The sequence below is a fragment of the Zootoca vivipara genome, chromosome 8 (genome assembly GCF_965207765.1).
Source record: "Zootoca vivipara chromosome 8, rZooViv2.hap1.1, whole genome shotgun sequence".
NCBI classification, from domain to species: domain Eukaryota; kingdom Metazoa; phylum Chordata; class Lepidosauria; order Squamata; family Lacertidae; genus Zootoca; species Zootoca vivipara.
In genome coordinates this window covers 39,057,451-39,081,527 of record NC_142591.1, presented here as the reverse complement: position 1 = coordinate 39,081,527, position 24,077 = coordinate 39,057,451, and the positions used below count along the sequence as shown (strand labels likewise).

Here is a 24,077-nt window from a genome sequence, read left to right as displayed (position 1 = left end):
AATTGTACTGATACATAAAAGGCAGTAAATTGTCCATGCTTATCTAATCTGCCTTAACCATGCTTTCCTTTTTTATATCTGCATGTCATTACTATTTATTTAATGTTCCTAACAGCAACGCCAGATGCAGGAGAAGACCCCAAAGTTACAAGAGCAAAGTTTTTTATCCGGGATGAATTTTTAGTAAGTGACACTTTAAAAAACATGGACTGGCTGTGTTAATTTACTGTTGATAAACTCATCTGACCAGAAAGGAGTTTTAGTATAATCTTTGAACGTTATAGAAAATGTGTAACATCTTGAAATCCAGCTGTTATTTAAACATTAATCAACAATGTCCCCGTTTTATAAATCAGGAAAACATGCCTGATTTATAAAACATGCCTGGTCATAGAAGAATGATTTTGTCTTCTATCTGGTATTCCTTTTAGAATGGATTTCCTTTCACCTCCAGCCCATTTGTGTGAACCAGATAGCTAAGATTAATGCATGTAACCCTCTGGTTTTAGATTGGACACACACACACAAACTTTGCCCTCTCCAGGTCTGCTTTCCACTTCTCAAAGCAGCACTTTGTTGTGTTGATAGCTGTCCAATGGCAGGTACACTTTGTGCCTTTCGCGTCTTGAGTCTGTATTGGTTTTCTTCCCCCTGCAGAGAATAAGCACGGCGACTGGAGATGGAAAGCATTACTGCTACCCCCACTTTACATGTGCAGTTGACACAGAAAACATCCGCAGAGTGTTCAACGACTGTAGAGACATCATTCAGAGAATGCACCTTCGGCAGTATGAACTATTGTAATTGAGAACACCATGGAGCCTGTGGTTTTAAACATCATCTTTTTTTCAGACTTCCTCATGTGAAGTAGAGGGAGATGCTATATAGATACACGTCTGCCTCCTCGGTTTGTTTACTTTGATTAGCCTTTCAACCCAGTTCATGCTTTATGGGACGATGTGTGTGCTTTATTTTTATATGCCACTTCTGTGTCATTCCACTAAGGCCTTTGGCTACCTCTGTTTCCTTAGGTTTCGTTGCATCTTTGTTTTGTTTTTAATTGGACATAGCCTGCTAGTTTCCCCCCCACCCCAGCAGGCTTGTTCAAGGTGGTATCTGCTAGTTGGGCGACACCATGTCATACTTGCAGTGTGCATGGGTTTCCTTTCTACCGTGACGCTGAAGAGTACTTGATAGATTGGGTGGGGGGAGAATAATGCACTTTGTTTTAGGGTTGTGAAATACTGTTGAGGATATATACATGCGTGATGTAGCAGCACCACAATATTAGTCACAGTTTTTAACATAACTGAGTTGCAGGTCAGCTGACAAAGGTGACCTCCTCTTCTAAGCCATTATTGGCACAGGAAATAGACTAGATAGTGAGGCACAGGGAAGATGAGCAATTTTTCTGGAGGTTTGGAGCTAAGAGTCTCTACGCACCTCAGGCATTTGAATTCAGAGCTACTTTTTCAGACTATTTGCATCTTGGCAGAAAATTCACCCTCACTTTTGTTTCTTCTGTCCACAAATGATCCAACTACTTTAGATCATTTTTGGACAACAGTCTTCTCCCTATATATATAATATATATATATATATAATATATATATTATTTTTGTTTTACTTCTGGTTTATTATTATATTGTACAGACTGTAAAGTGTAATATTATTTTGTACAATTTTATTGAAGATAAATACTTGTAGAAGATCTTTGTGCCTTGATTATGGCTGTACCTGTAAAACGAGCTAAGATGTAAGTATGTTTTTGATTGCGCTGTACAGCTTGATGTCAACTTTACCTGCAGCAGTGACTGAAGGTAAAAAACTTCTCTGTAGAGTTTAGGGTTTTTCTGGTTTATATAAAAAGAAATGCTCTTTAGTATAAAAAAATTATAAATTATGCAAATTTAAGTCATATACCTTTGAAAGTAAGTTATTACTGCCACCAGATGTTGCAGCAAATATGCCTTTCTCAGTCTTAGCTTTAAAACACTGAAATTGATTCAAGTGTCCAAATTGCAACCTGGTGTTTTCATGGAAACCAAGGATTTTGTTTTACCTTTAAAAAAACACCTATGTTCAGTAATTCTTTGGTCATTCATAGCCAATTTCACAATTGCACAGATTGTGAATGTGTAGAAGCACCATTAGATAAAGGCTCTTTAATCTCTGTTGCAACAGCCGCTTTCATTGTGCAAATTGGAAGAAAGAAGAAAAGGTTTAACCCTTGTGTCTGGCCTAAGAGAATTACAAGATGACAATTTTATTTCTCTTAATAAAGAGACCTTAGAAAATGGTTTTATTTTAAATATTGTAGAATCACAATGTGTGGATATTTCTCAAACTTGAATAATTTATGCAAATGACATTCACAAAATAAGTTGTGGTACAGTATAATATAAAAGCAAGAATTGCAGTAGCAATAAGGCATGTCCTTCTCAGTCCTATAACACTGCTTTTATATTTTATACATAGGTGTTATGTCAGAGTACATAGTTTCCTGTGTCCAAGGTAACCTGTACAAACGTTTAAAATTTGTAATTGCAATAACAAAATTTAGAAGTGTTAGCCTACATACCTTCATAGATTATGTATCACTTGGATTATCTTCATCCTTTGCTTTAAATTTAAAGGCAAATTACTCTTTGAAATATTTTCAACCACCCAATGTGAATCAATTCTTAAAGGAGGATAGCATGTTTGTTGTTTATGTAAGCCCAGGCATTTTTTTCTGACAACTGGGCAGACATGTTGTGGTTTTAACTCTGCAGAGGGGTCACATTAGTAATCTTTCTAGGTACTGTATTTTCTAAGACCCTTTTCAACACTTTAGTTCGACTCTGAAACTGCTAGTTGGATATATTTTAATGATTTTTCAGTAATGCTAACCATGCATGTTTCCAAAATGTTAGAAAGACACAAGTGTTTAGGATCAAAGTACAAGATTCTGTCAACACCATTTCCCATAAAGTGCATCACTAATACCAAGCATCAGGCCTTTCACTCTTACTGCATTTGCCCATCATGGTAAACCATAGTTAATAGCTTACTTGTAACATAAAGATGGCTCCTGCCACAAAGTGAGCAGGAGAAACAAACCACAGTCCTGGCTTAGTGTAACATGTGGACTTGAGGATTGTGGTTTGTTTCACTATGAACAGACCTTAGTTGGTAAGCCAAGAAATAAACCTTGACTTCCCTCTGTGGTTTGTTTGGGAGTAAAATAAACCAGTATCCTCAAGTTTACACAGGGGATTGTGGTTTGTTGCTCCCATTCATGCTAGAGGAGAAATTTCTGTGTTTACTGTAAATCATTCGCTATGGTTTATTGCAATGACGCACTAGGCCAGGCATCCCCAAACTGTGGCCCTCCAGATGTTTTGGACTACAATTCCCATCATCCCTGACCACTGGTCCTGTTAGCTAGGGATCATGGGTGTTGTAGGCCAAAACATCTGGAGGGCCGCAGTTTGGGGATGTCTGCACTAGGCCTATATAAAAGGGGGGGGGGAGAAAGGAGCTGCTTGCCTTCTATTCCAGAGATTAATTTCAGCCAGACATCATAGCACGTGCCAGTGGGATACACATATTGCACACAGCTACTTCTACAGATCCAAGAGGTTTGTCCTCAATTTTCTGCCTGGTTAGCCAATCCTCTGCAAGCCTGTTAGGCAAGGGTTTTGATAATTGGCACACGACTGCCATCAAAAACTACATCTAACTTAAAACAAGGAGACTTGTCTGAGGCCAGTAAGCTACTTCTCCCAATAGCCCTTTTTTGTAATATCTTACTGTAAAATAACTCTACATCAAGGAAAAGAAGTACCACACCAGATGGTCTCGCAGCAATAACACTTTAAAATTATTTCCAATTAGAAAGACTGAGCCTCTAAGCAGCATAGGACACTAGTGCAGACACAAGAGGAGGCTTGTAGGACTTATAGTGTACAGTTACAAACTTTTAATATACATATTTGATACAAAAACTTTAGCAAGAAAATGATTCATTTGATTGTAGAATACAATATTTTTGTACAGCATGAAGCATTCAGTTAACTTACCCTGTAGTATAAGTCATATCAACTGTATAGGACTTTCTGTATGTAAAGGCAACCTGCCTTTGGGCTAGCAATTCAAGTACGCATTTGCTGGCATGAATGTAGTCTGATGGACTGTTCTTTAGCTTTGGTGTGTCAGTGACCGATTACAAGTGTCTGACTCTTCATACTGCTTTATATTTAGTGATTAAACGCTGAACAAAATGAAAAGGGGTAACGAGAGGGTAAAAGTGAGCTAGTACCAGGACCAAAAGCACAGCTCCTGCTGCACAGTAGATAGTAAGAACTGTGTTCTCGAATGGAAGAAAACACTTATAGAGAGAGAAGTCGGTTGGTGTTATACTGCCCTGAGAAAGAAAGGGAAACGGCATTTTATAAGATATGGGGCAAGTGGTTGGGAGCCTGTATGCTTTACAATTATACTAATGGTAGAGTTCAGTTTTTCTCATAGCATCAGTGCTCTCAACTGTCCTCTGGATAAGAGATGCAGACAGCTTTAAAACCTATGTTAGATATTCCATTTGTTAAGCACTGAGCTGCCTTGAGACTATTTTGTGCCATTTTAAATATTTTTTTCAGTAAAGAACACAGCAGCTGCTATTTGGCTGGGCAGCTACTCAGGCCGCATAGCACCTACTGGCCCTGACCTGGGGAATGACTTCCACATAACTATGTAGGATTGCAGGCTAAATGTGCTTAATTGTGTTGGATGGTGGCCACTAAGTATGTGGGGTGACAAAGCATACGAGATAAAGCCAGATTAGTAATACTCTCGGAGTGCAGGGGGAGGGAGCACTGGTCTGCAGGTAATCTAGGCCAATAGTCAGACACCATCTATTCCTCAAACTGCTGAAAACATGATATTCTGAAGTAAACTGGATTATCTGGTAAGTAAACACTCTAAACAAAATTAGGGAGACAACATGCTTTCCAAGTACAACTGTTTTAACACTGTGTTACTTACTAAGTGATGAATAACTTTCATCTATGAACTAAAAATTGTAACCAATTTGCTGTCCCCCATGCAAAAGAGGCTGAAAAAGTAAACTTAGCACAGAACTGGTTTTTTGAAAAGAATGAATATTTAAATGTGTTTTAGAACTGGGAAATTTTTTGTGCTTCAGGTTAATCTACTTAGAGTTGTAATCTAGGATACCCAAAGTAAGCAAACTGTGAATTAGGTTCATCTGATAGAATTTTGCTGCCCTATGAGATAGTACGTTTGCACTTTTGAAAGACAGAAGAACCATGCAGAAAAGATATGGTCCTGTGGATAAATCAGCTAAGCAAAAACAAGTCTTAATACTGTTTGTTGCAGACTACTGGTGATTGTTGCAGTCAAATTGTTTACACTGCATCCTCTTTATAGAAACATACTAAATATAGCTTGTATGTAGACATGTTTGTAAAACCTACAAAAAAAATACTTTGCACTATACAAGCAGGATGGCTACACAAGTATGTGCTTTATAAAGTGGGTGCTTTGTATTCAACTTAAGTGTACTTTTGGAGAGGATGGGAGGAGCTGTTTTGTTTTGCTTTTTTACAGGTAGCATCAGTCTGAGAAAATAGCTGATTGCTATGTTGATTTATATTATGAAAAATTATCTGACAAAATAAAAACTATTTAAACTTACCACTATGAAACTAGGATTGTTTCTGTTCCTCCAACTGAATGACGGAATACTGATTTCTGGGATTTTCCCATTATGCAACACTTCACAGGCACTGTGGGTGTGACCACTCAAAATGAGCCGAGGATGAAACCACCATAACAGCTATGAGAGTAAAACAAGGTTGGCATTTAAAAATGTCTGATTTAAGAAGAAGAAAAGTGACACACAGTTTGATATATTTTTACTTTGCTTTCAAGTTTTCCCTTCATTTCTTTAAGTCAATGCTTGTACAAGTTTTCACCCACACATGCAGTAAGATGCTCTCAAATAATGCAGGGAACGATCACACATACAGAAGCACAGCTTGGAGTAGGGGGAGGTGGAGGAAGGATGTCTGCTCTTACCCAGGGTTCTAGGTTCACCAGGCAAGGCCTAGTAACCAGCATGCAGTTGCAGCACCCTGACAACCACTACAGACTACTTGCCCAGCCTTTCTCTGCACCTCCGCTCCAGAGCACAATCCAGTTAAGGATCAGAACACCTACTTTCCTTGGGATGGCTCCAGCAATCTCTCCTACCCAGTTCAGTTGGATCCTCTGAACATGATAATCCTCAACTGCATGAGTGGAGGAGGGGGTTGATTAGTTAAGGCAGGACTTCATGCATACACCAAATGCACAGCCTGACTCGGAGCAGACTCATGCAGTCTTCCTGACTGACTCTGAACATAATGGGCTGCACAATTCTGTGCGTACTTTGCAGAAGCTGCATTGTATTTCTAGTAGCCTTATTTGAGTATGCTCATTTATGACCAGAAATAGGAATGCCATTTGACAAGGAAAACAGCTTTATTTTGATGGTAGTAAAAAGCCGCTGTTACAAACACTATTCTTACAAGAATAGCTCAGAAATCAATGAAATTAAGAATGGATCAAGCAGTGCATGACGAGGTGGGTGGGGGGTGGGAGAGAATGGATAAGAAAGATGCCATTCTTAAGATTCTTTGACTATCCAAGTGCCCTGTTCACTGATACGCACTACGTTAAGCAATAATAATAAAATTACAATTTGCCAATAAAATAGGCATGCCTTTCAGGGCATCACATCTTGACAAAGATTGAACACATTCAACATACCTTTTGAGAAGCTTCTTTTGAAACCACGTCGTACTTCTCTTTAAAGATGTAATTCTTTTTATCCAAAGGAGCAGAATCTTCTCCTGTACATTTTGCGTCACTTCTTCGATAAAGAGGATAATGCTGAAACGGATTAAAGCCAAGAAGCAAACAGCACATTAACAAGACCATAATGCATTTATGCTAAATAAAAGTGCAAAAGTGACCCATTTCCCAACACAAACACACCTGTAATAGAATTGGAGCTGAAGATGGGAGCTTGTCTACATCGCTGCACCTTTTTCTGGACTGACTTGGTTCCTGTCAACAAAAACCAAGCAAGTGTTTTGTACACACTCCTATATTACACGATAGAGGAGCAAATGGAAGAAGGCTGTTTTCAGGAAAAATCATGAGAGATTAGTAGGTCCAGTCTATGGAAAGACAACTCTCCGCCTAGAAGCTCTAACACAAGATGTGCGGATGTATCAGAGATAAAAAAAATGGCTACTTGTACAAAACCCTAACCCACCCTGCAAGTGGACTATGACAGAATAACAACATACACACAACTACAATTGGGTTACAAATAGCAGAAAGCAGCACTTTAACAGCCTAAGGTTCAACAAGAAAGATAAAGTCTGCGCTAGTTTACTATTAAAAAGACCAAGCAAATTGGTCTGCTGAAAACTGAGAAACGGTTTATTAATAAGCCAGAAGACCCCAAGTTACGACAAGGGGAAAGCTACTGCAATCTCAATTCTCAATGATTGTAAATCAAGAAGTTGAATGGAACATAAAACTGCTAAAACAGAAAAATATTGAGTCTGCAAATAAAATTGGGAAGTTGCTGGCTTGGCAACTGAGGAAAAAACAAAGTCAAAATATAAGCGAAATTAAGGTTGATGATAAAATAATAATGACCCAAAAGAAATAAGGAAAAACTTATAAATTTTATAAAGAACTTTATAAGGCACCAAAGGAAAATAAAGAGAAATAAAGAGAAAATAGAGTTTATTTAAAAAAACATAAATGAGATTTCACAAGAAAATAGGTCATAACTGGAAACACTGATTTCAACAGAGGAAATTACTGGTAGGTAATTAAACAAGGAGAGAATGCTTCAGTTTATGAACAGACTTCCGGAACCAATTGTGTTCATAAACCAAGGTACCACAAAGCCAGATACAATTACCTTTGCAACCATCACTATTTTCACATGCCCTAATTCAGTGACGGCATGCTGGCTCTTCTAATGCCATGCAGATAATTCACCCATGAATGTTTTTATATTCATTTTAATAGAGGATGGTTGCTGAACAACTCAAGGCATGCCTGGAGTATGCGGACCATTTGGATCCCTTCCAATCTGGATTCAGGCCTCATCATGGGACTGAAACCGCCTTGGTCGCGCTGGTTGATGATCTCTGGCGGGCTAGGGACAAAGGTGAAAGTTGTTTCCTAGTTCTGCTGGATCTCTCAGTGGCCTTTGATATCATCGATCATGACATCCTTCTGGACTGTCTAGAGGAGCTGGAAGCTGAGGGCACTGTTATACAGTGGTTCCACTCCTTTCTCCTGGGCTGTGTCCAGAAAGTGGTGTTGGGGGATGAGTGTTCAGACCCCTGGGCTCTCCCCCATGTTTTTTAATATCGATATGAAGCCACTGGGAGAGACCATCAGGGGGTTTCAGCTGGGTGTTAATCAGTATGCAGATGATACCCAGCTCTACCTCTCTTTTAAATCAGAACCAGTGAAGGCGGTAAAGGTCCTGTGTGAGTGCCTGGAGGTGGTTGGAAGATGGATGGCAGCTAACAGATTGAGGCTGAATCCTGACAAGACAGAAGTACTGTTTTGGGGGGGATGGGGCAGGTGGGTGCGGGGGACTCCTTGGTCCTGAATGGGGCAACTGTGCCCCTGAAGGAGCAGGTGCATAGCCTGGAAGTCATTTTGGACTCACAGCTGTCCATGGAGGTGCAGGTCAATTCTGTGTCCAGGGCAGCTGTCTACCAGCTCCACCTGGTATGCAGGCTGAGGCGCTACCTGCCCACGGACTGTCTCACCAGAGTGGTGCATGCTCTAGTTATCTCCCGCTTGGACTACTGCAACACGCTCTACAAGGGGCTACCTTTGAAGATGACCCGGAAACTGCAACTAACCCAGAATGTGGCAGCTAGACTGGTGACTGGGAGTGGCCGCCGAGACCATATAACACCAGTCCTGAAAGACCTACACTGGCTCCCAGTACATTTCTGAGCACAATTAAAGTATTGGTGCTGACCTTTAAAGCCCTAAACGGCCTCGGCTCAGTATACCTGAAGGATCGTCTCCACCCCCATCATTCAGCCCGGACACTGAGGTCCAGCGCCGAGGGGCTTCTGGTGGTTCCCTCACTGCGAGGAGGTTACAGGGGACCAGGCAGAGAGCCTTCTCAATAGTGGCGCCCATCCTGTGGAACGCCCTCCCATCAGATGTCAAGGAAATAAACAACTATCCGACTTTTAGAAGACATCTGAAGGCAGCCCTGTTCAGGGAAGTTTTAAATATTTGAAGTTTTATTCTGTTTTTAATGTTCTGTTGAAAGCTGCCCAGAGTGGCTGGGGAAACCCAGCCAGATGGGCGAGGTAGAAATAATACCATATTTCTACCTCCATAGGACGCAACTGACCATAGGACGCGCCTAGTTTTTAGAGTAGGGGGGAAAAAATGCTTTCTTGAATTGTCCTAGGCATAGCAGCCAACTCCTAGAGGCCTAGGTGCCTTTGACCCCCCCCCCCAAATTAAATATTTGAGGAAGCTTATTTTGCAAAGGGGGAAAGCTCCATTTTTTTGAGGATCAGCTCAAAGTTGTGCAGCTTTTTTTGCAAATTGGGGAAGCCCCGTTTTGGGGTGAGGGTCAGCTCACAGTTGTGCATATTTTTTGCAAAGGGGGGAAACTCCATTTTTGAGGATCAGCTCAAAGTTGTGGAGCTTACCTTGCAAAGGGAAAAAATCCTGTTTTTATGGGGTTCAACTCACAGTTCTGCAGCTTCTCTAGGAAAGGAAAGGGACTCATTTCTACAGTTTCCAGACAGATAATCTAATCAGCCAGTCACATGTTGCTGGGGAAACAAGCAGCCTCCCTCTGCAGACAACAATTGAGGCCTGGGCAAGGGGCCTGAGCGGGGCGGCAAGGGAGCTAGCTCCCTTATCTCCCTCCCCGATCTCTTGCAATCAGCTGCTGAGCGGGTCCTTTCAACTCTCTCTTTCCCTCGTTAGCCTTTAGCTCTTTCTAAAAAAAAAAAAGCATGATCTGCCTTTCGCCCCTGGGCAATTTGGCTCCAGGGACCACACATTCGCTCCATAAGACACCCAGACATTTCCTCTTTTTAGGAAGAAAAAAGTGTGTCTTATGGAGTGAAAAATACGGTAATTTGTTTGTTTGTTTGTTTGTTTGTTTGTTTACTATTATTATTTAATGGAGGAAGCACGTTTCCAAGCATTAAGAGAAACAGCACATCCTTCTATAAAGTAAGATGGCGGAGAGATGGAAGAACTCCATGCACACATTACAGCAACCGAACTTCTCAGTAATAATGTAACACATAAAAATAATGTATGCAAAAACAATGTATGCCAAGAAATCACAAACAGAAGTCAGTTTAGAAAGATTATTTTGAGCACCTCAATATACACCGATGAAGTTTCCCAGTGAGGTAATTCTATCCTTACCTGCAGTGAACAGTTGAGTTGATGGGAGAGTTCTGCAAGCTTTGCTTCTGCTGTTCTACAGATAATGCAGCCATCACCCTCAAGAGCAACACTGTTCACCATAACAAAGCTACAAGTACAAGAGAAGAAATAATGACATTGATGTGCAGTATGTCTGCAGTAAGAAGCGGCTCCATGCTCAAAATCAGGAAAACTCAACAAGGTAGACATCCTGCATCAAATCCAGAGAGTGCTGTTTGGTACATGCTCCAGCTGCAGTGCAGTGTTTTCTCAAACCATTGCCCTAAATTCAGCCACTCTGAAGATCCAAAAGGCGTAGTATTCTAGCATTCCTAATAGAAAATATTCAGGGTTCTTCTTTATATTATACTTCAATATTTTTTTTAATTTCTTCAAAGATCTGGTTCCAATAGGGTTTAATCTTTTCGCATTGCCACCACACGTGTACAAAGGTCCGTGTTTCTTTTTGGCACCTCCAGCATAAATTATATTTTGTCTTATACATTTTGTGTAATTTAACCGGTGTCATGTACCTATAAAACATTTTGATCATATTTTTCCTAATTCCTTTGGAGGCTGTAAATTTCTATGAAATTTTGCATAATTTTTCCCATTGTTCTAATTGGATCACTTTCCCCAAATCGGATGCCCATTTAATCATCGTATCCTTTGTTAATTCATTTTTGGTCTCCCATTTGAGTAGTACATTATACATTTTGGAAATATTTTTATTATTATTTTGCAGCAGGTGTTCTTCTAACAGCGAGGGTTCATCCATAAATCCTTTTTGTAATTTATCTTTATTAAATTTGCTATTTATTTGATGGAATTGAATCCAACCCGTCAAAAGATGTTTTATCTCCTCATATTCTTTTAGCTTAAGCTTCCCTTCCTTTTCTTCTATTAGATCTTTATATTTTCCCCACTTTCCATCCGAATTCAACTTCTTCACTGTTAATATTTCAACGGGTGACAGCCATCTGGGGGTTTTGGGGTCTAGCAGCCTTTTATGTTTCTCCCGTATTTTTAATAAAGATTTATTTATGACATGATTGTTGAACCCCTTATTTACTTTAACTTTGTCTTCCCCCAAGTAGGCATGCCAGCCGAATTTATTCTGATATCCCTCCAGGTCTAATTATTTGTGATTATCTAACGTAATCCACTCTTTTAACCACATGAAACCCACCGCATCATGGTATAAATTTAAATCTGGCAGTGCCAGTCCTACCCTGCTTTTTATATCAATCATTAACTTATATTTGATTTTTGCAGATTTATGATTCCAGATGAAATTGGTAATAGCTTTTTTCCATTGCTTAAGGAGGTCAGTTTTGGGTCCTAAAATTGGGAGCATCTGGAACAAGAACAACATTTTAGGTAAAACATTCATCTTAATACGCGCAATCCTGCCTAAGATTGATAGCTTTAATCTGTTCCACACCTCTAGATCTTTTTTTGTTTATTTCCATATTTTAATATAATTACCCTTAAACAAATTATTATTATTTGTAATCCAAATGCCCAAATATTTTGTTTTATTCACTATCTTTAACCCCACTTCTTTTTGTAAATGCTCAATTTCATCCTTTGACAATTTTTTTGCTATCATATTAGGTTTACTCATATTCAAACTAAAACCTGCCAAATTCCCAAATTCCATGATTCTTTTTAATGCCTGTTCAATGCTTTCCTTTGGTTCCTCCATTGTAATTATTACATCATCTGCAAATGCCTTGATTTTATGGACATCTCGTCCAATTGTAATTCCTTTACAATGCTTGATGAAGGAATAAATAAGCAAGATGAAAAAATATTTCTATATGCAACCGCAGCCACAAGAATATTGATCGCCACATATTGGAAAAGACAAGATATACCAAAAATTAGTGAGTGGCAAGGGAAATTATTTAGCTATGTGGATCTAGCGAAATTAACTAATTCAATCAGGGGTAGTAGTAAACAGAAATTTGATCAAAGCTGGGGAAAATTTGGGGATTACATGAACAAACAATGCCCTACACTAAAATCCTGGATTTACTTCTAATGCTCTGTACTGTTCGCAAGGGTTATAAATACAAGAGAAAACATCAGGGAAGTTTATTATGGTAAGGGAAGCAGTAACTAGTTAAAAACTTAGCGAAACAGAGATGATGGCAAGTGGAAGTTTAAGGAAGGAGACGATAGTCTTGTTCGTTTGTTACGTTTGTGATGTTTATTATTGTATGATTTGTTTTATTTTATTTAAGGTTGAGGAAAAGGATCAGACAAGAAAGCCTAGTGGAATTTTGTATTATATTTTATTTATTTTTGTCAATTTGGTTATATGATAATTTGTATGATTTGTAAGATTTGTTTTGTTTTGTTTTGAATTTCAGTAAAGTTTTTTTTGGAGGGGGGGAAGGTGTAGTATTCTACATCATTTTATATGCTTACAACAGGAGTTGGCAACCCTGGGCCAAATCAGGGGTTCTTCACCTTTCCATCTCATTCCTTGCAACCATGTGGCCCCAATCTTATCTCCATGGGTCACATCAGGTAGGCACAGGATTTCTAAAGGGACAAGGAAGGACACGCTGCAATTAAGATGGGAATCACACCTAGGGAAAATGCATTCAGTGTGGAAAAGGTGGAACATCACATTCCTTCCCCTTTTTAGTGCTTCTTTACTTGGGATAGGTGCCAACCAAGCTGGTGAAAGATGGAAGACATGCGTGTGTGCGAAAGGGAGAAAATACATAGGGCAGTGAGCTAAGTGTGCACATCCTTATTCGCCTGTGTGGACCTCCAACCAATTGAAAACTGAAACTGCAACCTTCTCCTTATGGATGATTCTTTGGTCCCAGGTATAACTTAGCACAAAACAAAACAGATATTGTTTTAAGTTCCATTACCGTCCTCTATATTAATATGCATGATATTTTTGAACATAACAGTGCACAATAGGACTCATTCCTAGGTTGATGTGAAAGACTGAAGCCTAAATATGTACTTACGAGACAAATGCTGCAGAACAACTTGGACAAGTGTCTTCAACCATTTCATGAATTTATACCCCACATAAAGTTAAAACTGGGAGCTTCCTGCCAATGGCAGGTACAAAATGTAAATAAATATTTAAGATGCAAGTGAACAAAAAAAAAAGACTCACTTTATCCCTTTCCGAGTTATCAGCTTTTCTGAAGTGAAATTGAAAACCTCCGAAAAACGTTGCAACTTGTATTCCGTCATTCTGTGTGAAATTAAAAAAACCTCTACTTAATTTAAAATAAGTTATATTGATCTTTTTTCTGAAGCTTTGATTTAAAAAGCTAACTATCAAGCTCCAATCAGGTAATGTGTGTATCTAAATGTTAGTTTAAAGTACTGTACAGTCCATCACAGTTCCTTTACACAGGGAGAGAGAAAAAGAAAGGATAGAAAAAGTAGAAGAAAAGAAAGAAAAGAGAAAATGGCAAGTTACTTCTCTTCACCAAAAACCTTTCTGTATTCATACTTCAGTCACTTCAATATATACCAGTAGATCTTATTTAAACTCTTAGTAAAGGACTTCCACCACTTTCCCACACAGTTCTTAGCTATCTTATTTGAAAAAGCATCTGTCATTCATTAATTTCTTTTCCTTAAACTCTTTCCTCATCTGTCAATTTTTTTGGGTTCTCTATATTCTTCACAAGGTTAATCTAGACACAACCAAAATTTTGTATTCGAGCCCTGTTTGCATAAATATTCATTCAAGCATTCCCATTGTTTCTGAATTATAGTCTTTGGTTTATGCCTTATTAAGTCCCGTCAGTTTTGCTAACTCCAGGTACTCGCATAATTTGCTTAACCATTCTCCCTTTGTTGGAATATAATTTCCTTTCCAATGACTTGCTACTAACATTCTCACTGCCGTTGTTGCATACATAAAGATATTAATTTTATCTCTGGGAATATCATTACTCAAAATTCCTAATAAATATGCTTCTGCCCTTTTGGTATATGATGCTTTTATCAATTTTTTAATCTCTTCATGGATCATACCCCAAAATTTCATGCCTGTGTATTCTGGAGGCCAACAGAGCAATTTATTTTCACCAGCTTTTTGTTTTTCATTTCTCACATTTTTCCCTTTGAGAGACTTTCATACCCATGGCCCTGCTGTTGCATTCTTCCATTTATCTGCCAGTTCCTGGATGTCAGACAAGTCAGGGCTCAAATCACTTCCTTCTTGAAGCAAATAAATTCACTTCTATTAAAAAAAAACACCTTATACATTCCTGATCTAGCGAGTTCCGGTTTCCGCCTGCAGGAATGGCGGACCTGTTTTCCATCTCTCTGACCTTCGTAAGGAATTTGGCGGTTGCTAGGGGAGTAAATGGCAACCCCCTACCCTCTCCGGGGGTTACGGAGAGGGGCCGCTGGCCCGCGATGCCCCCAGACCCACTCCGACTGTTTTTGGAGTGGGGGGAGCTTGGGCTGAGCACTTACGACGGCCAGGACTCCCGGACGCTAATCTGCATGGCGGGGATTTCCATGGTTAAAGAAGATAATTAGGCTTAAATCTATGGACATACTTCAGAAGGAGGGGAAGAAGCGCTGTTTACTGCTGAGAATTTTATGCTGCTGAGCGAGAGGAGTCAAAGAATGTACGGCATCTGGAAGAAGGATTGATGGGGACGGAGCGATAAGGGAAGCAAGTTTTTATTTTTTCTTCATATTGTTGCCTCGTATCTTCCCGGACGCGATGTCCTGGCTTGTTTGGAGTGAAAGAGAAGCAAAAGACTGTGTGAGTTGAACTTTATAGCTGTTGTTACTGAGCATATTTCTTAAAGATGTGAAGTTGCCGATGAGAAAAGCCCCCCCCTAGTCAGACGGAAGGAGTTCTGGACGCGTTCGGAGGATTTATGAGCTGTGACGCACTTTAAATTGGAGCAGCGACCTGAAGCTAAGTTCAGCTATAGGGCAAGGAGATCCATTAATTTACCAAGAGTTCATGGTTGGATGTTTGGGTCTCCTGCCTGAAAAAGCTGTAAATTCTATAAAGATAAATAAATCGTAAATCTTCATGGCTATGAGAGAAAATGAAAGTGATTTGAGCCTTTTAAGATGGCGCTGCTACTCCGTCGCAACAGGGAGCTCCACTAAGAAGATTTATGGGGAGGCTGGACTGATTAACTCACACAGGAGAAAGAACATCTGTGAAACTTCGTTTGACATTTATCTCAGCAGCTGGAACAATCGGATGAAAGTGGAAAACATCTAGGTGACTGTAAGGGGAAGATTTGGAATATTATGAGCTTGGAGGACGATTTGAACTTTAGAAATAAGACGGCAGTGGACAGTTGCGAGGAATTCCCAATTTCTTGAAGCATGGGAACCCAAAAATAAATTATTTAGATGATTTGGCATAACATTCGGTTTGATTGATATATATATGTGTATAATTTGAAATATTGAATGTGATATAATTGGTTTTAATTGGAAAATTAATAAAAATATTTTAAAAAAAAAAAAAAAATACATTCCTGATCTAGCAGCTTCTGGTATATGGCAGTTAAAGACAGCTCAGTATTAAAACCTGTCTTCAAAAGGTAAAGAACTGAGAGTGTGAACACCTGGATGGAAACAACACCAAGTTTTCTGCAATCCTGGCACCACAGTCAGCTAGCAACACAGAATCTGATGCTGCAAAGAGAATCCTTTTAGGCAAAAGGGATTAACACTCTAGGTGAAGCCTTGATATCCATAATACAGCTGGATTAAAAGGTTTGGCACTCATTTTCTCTCCCTTTATCCTTATTTTTTTGACATTTGGGGAATGCTTGAAAGGGGCAAAACATTTCTCCACTGCCCCGCCAACCAGGCTAATGCTCCACGTTTATAGTCAACCTGCAGCAATGGAACAACAAAACAGGAAGCATCACTTCAGAAATGCATTAAAAGAATAAGTGGTGCATTAGCTGGAAGTGGATTGAAGATTCTCTCAAAAACGTTTTTAACAGTAAACTTGCAATACTGCAACTTAAGTCCACAGCAGCTGCATATTATGGTATGTATCTAATGCTTGATTTCAGTGTTGTGTAAGTACTAAATGGCACACGTGTTGCTCCCAACAGATTGAAGCATGTTAACAAGGCTCCTCCAGCCCTCTATGTGCACAGGCAGAAGAAGGGACAAAGCAACACTCTGTATGATTTTGCATGTGCCCAAGAAATATGCCCCCCCCCATAGATTCAAACCTATCTTAAAGCATTTAGTTTTATAATAGAATGTTTTTCTCATTTTGACAATTCCCATCTCAGTACTGCATCCTGTTAAAAGAATTACTCACTCATAATGAAAGCCAATGTCGTGGTTGCCAACAATAGCAATTAGCTCAATAGAGGCTGGATGCCTAAACATTTTCTGATAGCGTCTTACATCATCTGACCAGGCCTGCAGGAAAATGTAAAGGTTCTAACTGTATATAATATAATTTAAATAACTATTAATTTTTCATCACTATCATTAGTTATTGCAATTTGCCCCACAATTCTACTGTCAGTAACAGCCATATGGCATTACTGTTACCATGAGGTGGTTAAAAGCATATTATGGTTGTACAGCATTAATGCTGCAATAAGTCAGTAAGTGACCTGCAACAATGCATTTAAGCCCACATAAATAAATCAAAGTAATGTGAACACTGGGGCAAATCTTTCTCTCCTCAACCCCTAGCATGGCAACTTTGACATGGGCAGGACCATCCACGTGTCAATCATCTGAGGTCATGTGCTTGACGGGCAGACCACCCCACCCATCTGTCAAAGTTGGCCTGTGGAAATATTCCTAAACAATACTGAACTCCCCATACATCAGTCAAAGCATGAAAAACTGAGTCCTGCGTTTTGCAGCGGCATCTCCACCTGTCCTACATCCATCATTTGATGCCAGGTGAGTGCCTAGAGCACCTTTTTTTGCCTGAATGCCAGAAACTCCCCACCCATATTAAAAAATAAAAATAAAAATCAGTAACTCAGTAATATTTATCAAAATATAGCATCACACTTCTTTTTGCATGACTCTGAATAAGGGTTGTGACTAATTAGGCACTAATAAGGACACTGACTAACTGGACACTAATATTGACAAAGGGTAGAGTCTCACAATCCTTAACTGCTTAAGTCAACATAAATTGATTTTCAGAGTCTCTGTACATGCTAAATCAGTCATGTGACTCACTAAACCAATATTCTGTATACCTGAAGGAGCATCTCCCCTCCATTGTCCAGCTCGGACACTGAGGTCCAGGTCCGAGGGCCTTCTAGTGGTTCCCTCACTGCAAGATGTGAAACTACAGCACCCGCCCTGTGGAACACACTCCCATCAGATGTCAAACAGATAAACAACTATTTGACTTTTAGAAGACATCTGAAGGCAGCCCTGTTCAGTGAAGTTTTTAAATGATTGATGTTTTATTGTTTTTAATATTCTGTGGAAAGCCGCCCAGAGTGGCTGGGGCAAAGTAGGCAGAATATTATTATCATCATTATCATCATCATCATGCCTACAGCTGCAGCATTCTAAATAATGTGCTGAGTGGAAATCCAAGGTGGGATTCACCTAAAGAACCCTGTTGCAAGACCTGCACAAGGACTTCCAATTTTACAAAACTGGTCCTGGGGCTGGGGGGGGGGCAGAACAGTGCAGGGGGCTTTCATTCCATCTGGCAAGCTGGAATACTTGCATAGATGGAACAGTGCAATGTTTAATTCCACCTCAGCTTTTAACACACAAAAATAATCTACTCAGCACATTCACCTATAGTTTTAACTTGACAACAGCAAAAGGGGGGGGGGAACCTATGCAGATACATTTTCAAATAGCCTCTATCTAGGTCAAGAGTGGGGAAGCGCTTTCATCTGGTGGGTCAAATCCAAATGTGACACATAGGTGGTCATAGCTGGCTAAAACAGCCCTGTGGGCCAAATTAGGAACTTTAGTGGGTCTAATCTGACCTATGGGTAAGAAGTTTCCAATGTTCAATCTAGGTTTTCCTCACTCGTCTTTGCTATAGACAGAAAATCCGATGGGTAGCTTACTGCTAGCTGATCAATGCCTACATGTTATTGATGCATCTCTCACCTCATCTTAAATTAAGCACTAGGAACGGCTGGCAAAAAAGCATAACATACAGATCTCTCCTAAAAGCACTGAAGCAACTGCCTGGTGCGTGCCAAATATGACTGCAGGAACTACATAGTCCAATGTGCTACCTAGTAAAGCAGAATTTAAGGAAACTTGGCCCAATGACTTCCAAGTTCTTTAACTTAATTGCTACTGATCAGGATACTGGTTAGCAAAGATGACTGAACAACTAAGCTTTAAAAGAACTGTATTAGATTCCTGGTCTCATTCTTTTGTGCACAACACTTTCAATAAAATCCTATTTTGCTTCATGAACACTTTAATGTTTCACACAATACCAACCTGGGGAGAACTCCATTTCCCTTCATCAAAGACATCACCCAGGATAAAAACTATTTCTGGTTGCAGAAGCCAGAGAGCAGTTTGGAAGGCTCTCTCCATCTGCCATTCCCTAAGAGAAGAAAAAAAGGGGTATCAGTTCAACATACTTAAGTGAATATTGTACCAATGTTGTACTTGTACCAATCTGGCCATGTTGACCTGCTTTGCTTTGTTTTGTCTCCACTATATTGGGTGGGTATTGTAGTCTGAGGTTTTCCTAAGGTAAACGTTTTAATTATGAGTCTTCATCCCACAAGTCTGAAGAGATGTGGTTGTATTGAAGGGCATGACTGTAATAGATTTTGTGATCCTTCTGAATGAAAGCTAGAAATATGTACAGGTTAGTGGTCAGGGGGTTTCATATATAACTATTATGTAAACAGCAACAGCAAAAGGCTTCTAAAAGTAATTTCCAAGTGATGCAAGTTTAAATATGGATTATTTTACATACATTTCTACCAAACTTTCTAACCATGAGGTTGAACCTTTGCAGTGGCAGACCATGGGGGTCTCCAATTTCAGCGGTGCCCTGTGTGATGCTAAAGAATCCCATCACCACCACCTCTCACCTTCCATTCCCCCTGAGGTGCCTCATCCCTAAATCCGCCTAATTTATTTTAAAACTCACGAGGCTGAAATTTTGCAATTTCAATTTGTGCACTTTTTCTTTCTTTTTTACTGACTACTTGGACTGAAGCATACAAGGCATCTTGTCAGCTTGATAAAACACACTGCTTTAGTCACGTTTTCCTACACACAGATGTAGAATACTGGAAGTGCATACCGTAATTTGCCATCATGAGATCAAATAACCATCAAGCCTGGCTACACCCAGTCATTACCTCCTCTAACACAGTGAATGAACATGAATTATTTGTGTGAACTCTAAAGACTATATTTTAGCCTAGCAATAGTCTAGCAATAGTCAAGATATTACCATCCCATCAGTTGGGAACCAATTTTAATTGGTGAGACTATGAATGATTTTTGCTACTCAGCCAGCAATACCCCTGGCTCCTTCTTGAGCAGTTTGGATCTAGCATGCTTTATACCAGCTCAACTTAACCCCATGCTACAGTCTGCATTGTGCTCCCCAAAAGGTTGCAGAGCCTAAGAAATGCAAAATGAGTATTACTTAAAATATTACCATAAGAACAATTCCGGATTCTCGAATTTAAGAGAGTTTTCTGATAACAGTATAAAACCCATTAAAAACATTTCAGAATACCTGAGCTTTTTATGTTTTTTTGGTTCTGGTGTGTTACAGCAACATGCAGTGAATTAGAAAATATTAAGAATAATGATTCCTTCAAACAATGAGTAATAGTTTATGATTATCAAATGGTTAAAAAAATCCACTTCTTTCAATAGATATATACTAATGTTCTGGCAATATTCAAATATGAATGAATGGATTAGCATGTAAATAATCAACAAGTCACAGGTTATTTAGTGGTTCATAACCCTGGTTTTCACGCATGCAGAGGCCAGCGGGAAAATATATGTTTATAATAAATTGCTGCCTGTTACTGATATTTAGCTCTTACCTTCTCAGCTTGTCCAGCCAGTGACCACCGATTTCACCTAGTAAATGAGTATCTGATAAAAACATAGCCTTCAAGACAGAATTGGAAGTCTTTTCAGTAGCCCTTGGATCCTGAGCTTCCAATTGCGGCCAGTGACACTGAATTATAACTATGTAATAAATTAAAAATTCACAGAAGATGAACACAGAAAAAGTAAAACACAAAAGCTTCAGTGCAAAAGTGCCTTCTCTCTTCCCCAAAAAACTGTTTGGGATCCTAAAGCGCAATAATGCCATATCAGCCTATAGGCAGGTCTTTCTCCCCATAGATGGTACCAATATCCACCTACTGAGGCCACTAAGCCAAACCAAATGCGTGTTTCAATTTTTGTTCTTCACATCAGACAGGAATCCTGCAGAAGACAGAAAATAATAAATACTATGAATTCAGTAAGTGATCCAAGCTGCTTCCTATTAGGCTCCAAAACACAATGTGAGAATGTTGATAAAAGTGATCTACCTTACAGGACTGGTGTAAGATTTACTGAAGTAGCATAATACCTTCTAAAGCTCTCTACCGGTATAACTATTACTCTAAGTCAACAATAGTGTAATATATTCATTAGGACCAACTAACATGTCATCAAGTAGCAAGCAAGTCTTTGAGTTCACCAGAATTTTCTTCAGAGCAACATTACAGGGGAGAGCAAAAGTGCAGGGGAGAGCGAAGATGTTCCTGTGTGTGATGAAAACGCTCCTGAAATAAACAAATAAAATTGTCCAGTAGCACCTTAGAGACCAACTATGGTAAGTTTGTTCTGGGTATAAGCTTTCGTGTGCAAAAGAAGAAGTGTGCATGCACACAAAAGTTTATACCCAGAACAAACTTAGTTGGTCTCTAAGGTGACCCTGGACAATATACCCCCCCCACTGCATCAGACCAACACGGCTACCTAACCTTAATCTGAAAACGCTCCTGTTTGCAATTATACCAAGAATTTATATTTATTTCTGCAGTTCACCCAGTGAGCCTCTTTGGTAACAATCGTTGCTACCGGTAAAAACAATCGTTGCTAAAACGAAGCAACAGCGAAGTTCAGGTGAAAGCCGTGGAACAATGCACTTTTCTCTCGCCATTTTGTGTGTGCAACCTCCAAGAGCGAAGAGCTCTGCTCAACTCAAAAGCTTGCTCGCTACCGTTGTGACCCGTTTTTAGTTGGCTGTAACAAAGACATTGAAGGACCCAGGTGGCGCTGTGGGTTAAACCACTGAGCCTAGGGCTTGCTGATCAGAAGGTCGGCAGTTCGAATCCCGGTGACGGGGTGAGCTCCCATTGCTTGGTCCCAGCTCCTGCCAACCTAGCAGTTCGAAAGCACCTCAAAATGCAAGTAGATAAATAGGAACCGCTACAGCGGGAAGGTAAACGGCGTTTCCATGTGCTGCTCTGGTTTGCCAGAAGCGGCTTTGTCATGCTGGCCACATGACCTGGAAGCTATACGCCGGGTCCCTCGGCCAATAATGCGAGATGAGCGCGCAACCCCAGAGTCGGTCACGACTGGACCTAATGGTCAGGGGTCCCTTTACCTTTACCTTTAACAAAGACATTATACATCGGCTGTATTTGGATGGAAAGAGAGAGGCAACCATACATGTATGTATTTAATTTTACGGATCAGCGAGGCGACTTGCCATTTTTGTCAGCTTGTAAGAACCACCCGACTACTTCGCAATCATCTCCCAGGTACTGAGTAAATGGCATCATCATGCAAAAAAAACGAGCCCGCCTCTATTATAATGACCCTCCCGCCGCCAAGGAGGAAGGAAAGCCCCAAGAATAATATTTCTTTTTGGTAGAGCTGGGGAAACGTCAAAGAGGCAGAAGAAAGCCAGGCAGAATTGGCCAACTTTCTCCTGCAGAAGGGGAGGCATTTCTAAGGGGAAACTACCGAAGGCGGAAGCCAAACCTCTTTCCTCTCACAATAAACAGCCCGCTTCAAGCTGGCGCTGCTGCTGCTACTCACCCCTGAGAGGAAACTCCCGCCAGGAGCGGAGCGAGGCTCCCGCGTGCAAGAGACGGAGGACGGAAAAACTCCCCGCCGCTTTGCACGTGTCCCCCGCACGTCTGCAGCGGCGCTTCCTGCGGCGTCCGTGGAACGGCGAAGAGCTCCACTCCGGAGGTCAGGAAAGCGACCGAAGCACTTGCTTATTGGATGCCTCGCTTCCTGGATCGCCTCGTTCTCCAGCCTCGCGCGCCTCTCATTGGCCCCGCTGAGGCAGCCGTTTGATTGGCCGCCGCGTCGCTCTCCGCTGGAGCATGGCGGCTGCTGCTGCTGCTGGTTCGGAGATGGTTATCCTGGGCAGCTGTCCCTGCACAGCTGAGGCGGAGGGCGTGCAAGGGCGATGCAGGGGACTCGGGGTAGCTGGTTTCATTAACTTAGCAAGAGGAAACAATAGTTCGTTCAAATTTATTCATTTTCATTATTCATTAGTTCATGCACACAACAGCATTCCTTTCTCCCACCTCTACGTTTTGTGTTTTTCGTGCCTGTGAAGAGCTTGTAAGCTTTGTAGCATCTTCAGAGGCCAGAGGCCCTCGCCAAGTGTGAAACGACTGGTAGCTACTGGAAAAAAGACTTTTTTGGGCGGTGGCATCCCAGTTACAGAATGCCCTCCCTAGAGAAGCCAACCAGGCGCCTTAACCTGTGAGCCTTTGAAACCACTTGATTTTGGATCTGCTGCCTGTTGCAGTGGTGAGATGTGGCTTAACAGAAGGTTACTCTAATCAAGATTTAAGAGCTGCTCATTGTGAGACTCTGGAATAGGGATTCAACTGGTTTCAGAATGGGGAAGTACTCCTTTCCATATTGGATTATTGCAGCAGGTCTACCTTTGAAGAGTCTTCAGAAGTTACATTTCGTCCAGAATACAGCAGCAAGCATGTTAATGGGTACTTGTTCTTGCCCTGTACTTGTTACTAGATTCTCTTTCAAGCATAAAGCAAAGTGTTGGTGATTGTTGAAGCCCAAAACAACTCAGATGCAGGATATATTGGGGACCACCACCTCTCACCCTCTAAGACCCAGTGAAAATATCATTCTCTATCTCTCACTTGCAGTGGAGGTGCAATTGGGCAGGATTGGCCATGCCCAGATTAGGAAATAGATTGCCCCAGAATGGGCCTGTTGGGAGTTTGGTGGGAGAACTATAGTTAATGAGCATACAAGGATTGTGGTTTGGTTTTGTTTTTGTAAAAACGCCTTGAGTTGCTTGTGGTGGGAAAATGCATCTAATAAATTAATTAATAATAATATATCAGTTTCATCATGGCTTGTTTAAACTAACCACAATTATGAAACCCTGGGCTATAATGGGGATATGTTGTTTGTTCAAATTAAAACTGAATGCTTCTGACCTCTGTCACATACTACAGAAATAGGGGGTACCAGAGTTTTCAAGAACAAAGTTCCATGCAGGTACTGTACATTACTAGAATGCTAAACCAAAGTTTAGTGTTACATCCAAAACCAAGAAATAACTTATTAAAAAGGCAGAAAGG

General features: G+C 40.3%; 2 protein-coding genes across 6 annotated transcripts in view; one reads left to right on the top strand and one right to left on the bottom strand.

The window, feature by feature from the left end:
- GNAL (G protein subunit alpha L) overlaps positions 1-2,312 on the top strand; it is a 119,592-nt gene extending 117,280 nt beyond the window's left edge. For all 3 annotated transcript variants that reach the window (XM_035124705.3, XM_035124706.3, XM_060277911.2), the window contains exons 11-12: positions 116-183; positions 658-2,312. In XM_035124705.3, coding sequence (XP_034980596.3) covers positions 116-183; positions 658-804 — 215 coding nt within the window. In that variant the 3' untranslated portion in view covers positions 805-2,312. The remainder of the gene's footprint in view (positions 1-115; positions 184-657) is intronic.
- A 1,637-nt stretch (positions 2,313-3,949) lies between these two features.
- MPPE1 (metallophosphoesterase 1) lies at positions 3,950-22,788 on the bottom strand. 3 transcript variants are annotated; one of them, XM_035124710.3, is made up of 10 exons: positions 22,543-22,788; positions 20,544-20,934; positions 18,958-19,066; positions 16,820-16,923; positions 13,655-13,735; positions 10,504-10,612; positions 7,042-7,113; positions 6,814-6,936; positions 5,699-5,839; positions 3,950-4,255 (listed from the first exon to the last, which is right to left on the bottom strand). In XM_035124710.3, the coding sequence occupies exons 2-10, from the start codon at positions 20,816-20,818 to the stop codon at positions 4,226-4,228; spliced, it is 1,044 nt and encodes a 347-aa protein (XP_034980601.1). In that variant the 5' UTR covers positions 20,819-20,934; positions 22,543-22,788; the 3' UTR covers positions 3,950-4,225. The 3 variants fall into 3 exon arrangements, with proteins under 3 accessions (XP_034980601.1, XP_034980599.1, XP_034980600.1); XM_035124708.3 differs by having other exon boundaries at positions 3,950-4,408; positions 22,543-22,766; XM_035124709.3 differs by lacking the exon at positions 13,655-13,735 and having other exon boundaries at positions 3,950-4,408; positions 22,543-22,755.
- Between the last annotated feature and the right edge of the window lie 1,289 nt (positions 22,789-24,077).

Excerpts from the sequence above, each read along its gene's own strand:
- MPPE1 (XM_035124708.3), bottom strand. The coding sequence starts at position 20,818 with ATGGCATTATTGCGCTTTAGGATCCCAAACAGTTTTTTGGGGAAGAGA. Across the intron at positions 16,924-18,957 it reads GGAAATGGAGTTCTCCCCAG|GCCTGGTCAGATGATGTAAG; the intron begins GTTGGTATTGTG and ends ATTTTCCTGCAG. Across the intron at positions 10,613-13,654 it reads ATAACTCGGAAAGGGATAAA|CTTTGTTATGGTGAACAGTG; the intron begins GTGAGTCTTTTT and ends TTGTACTTGTAG.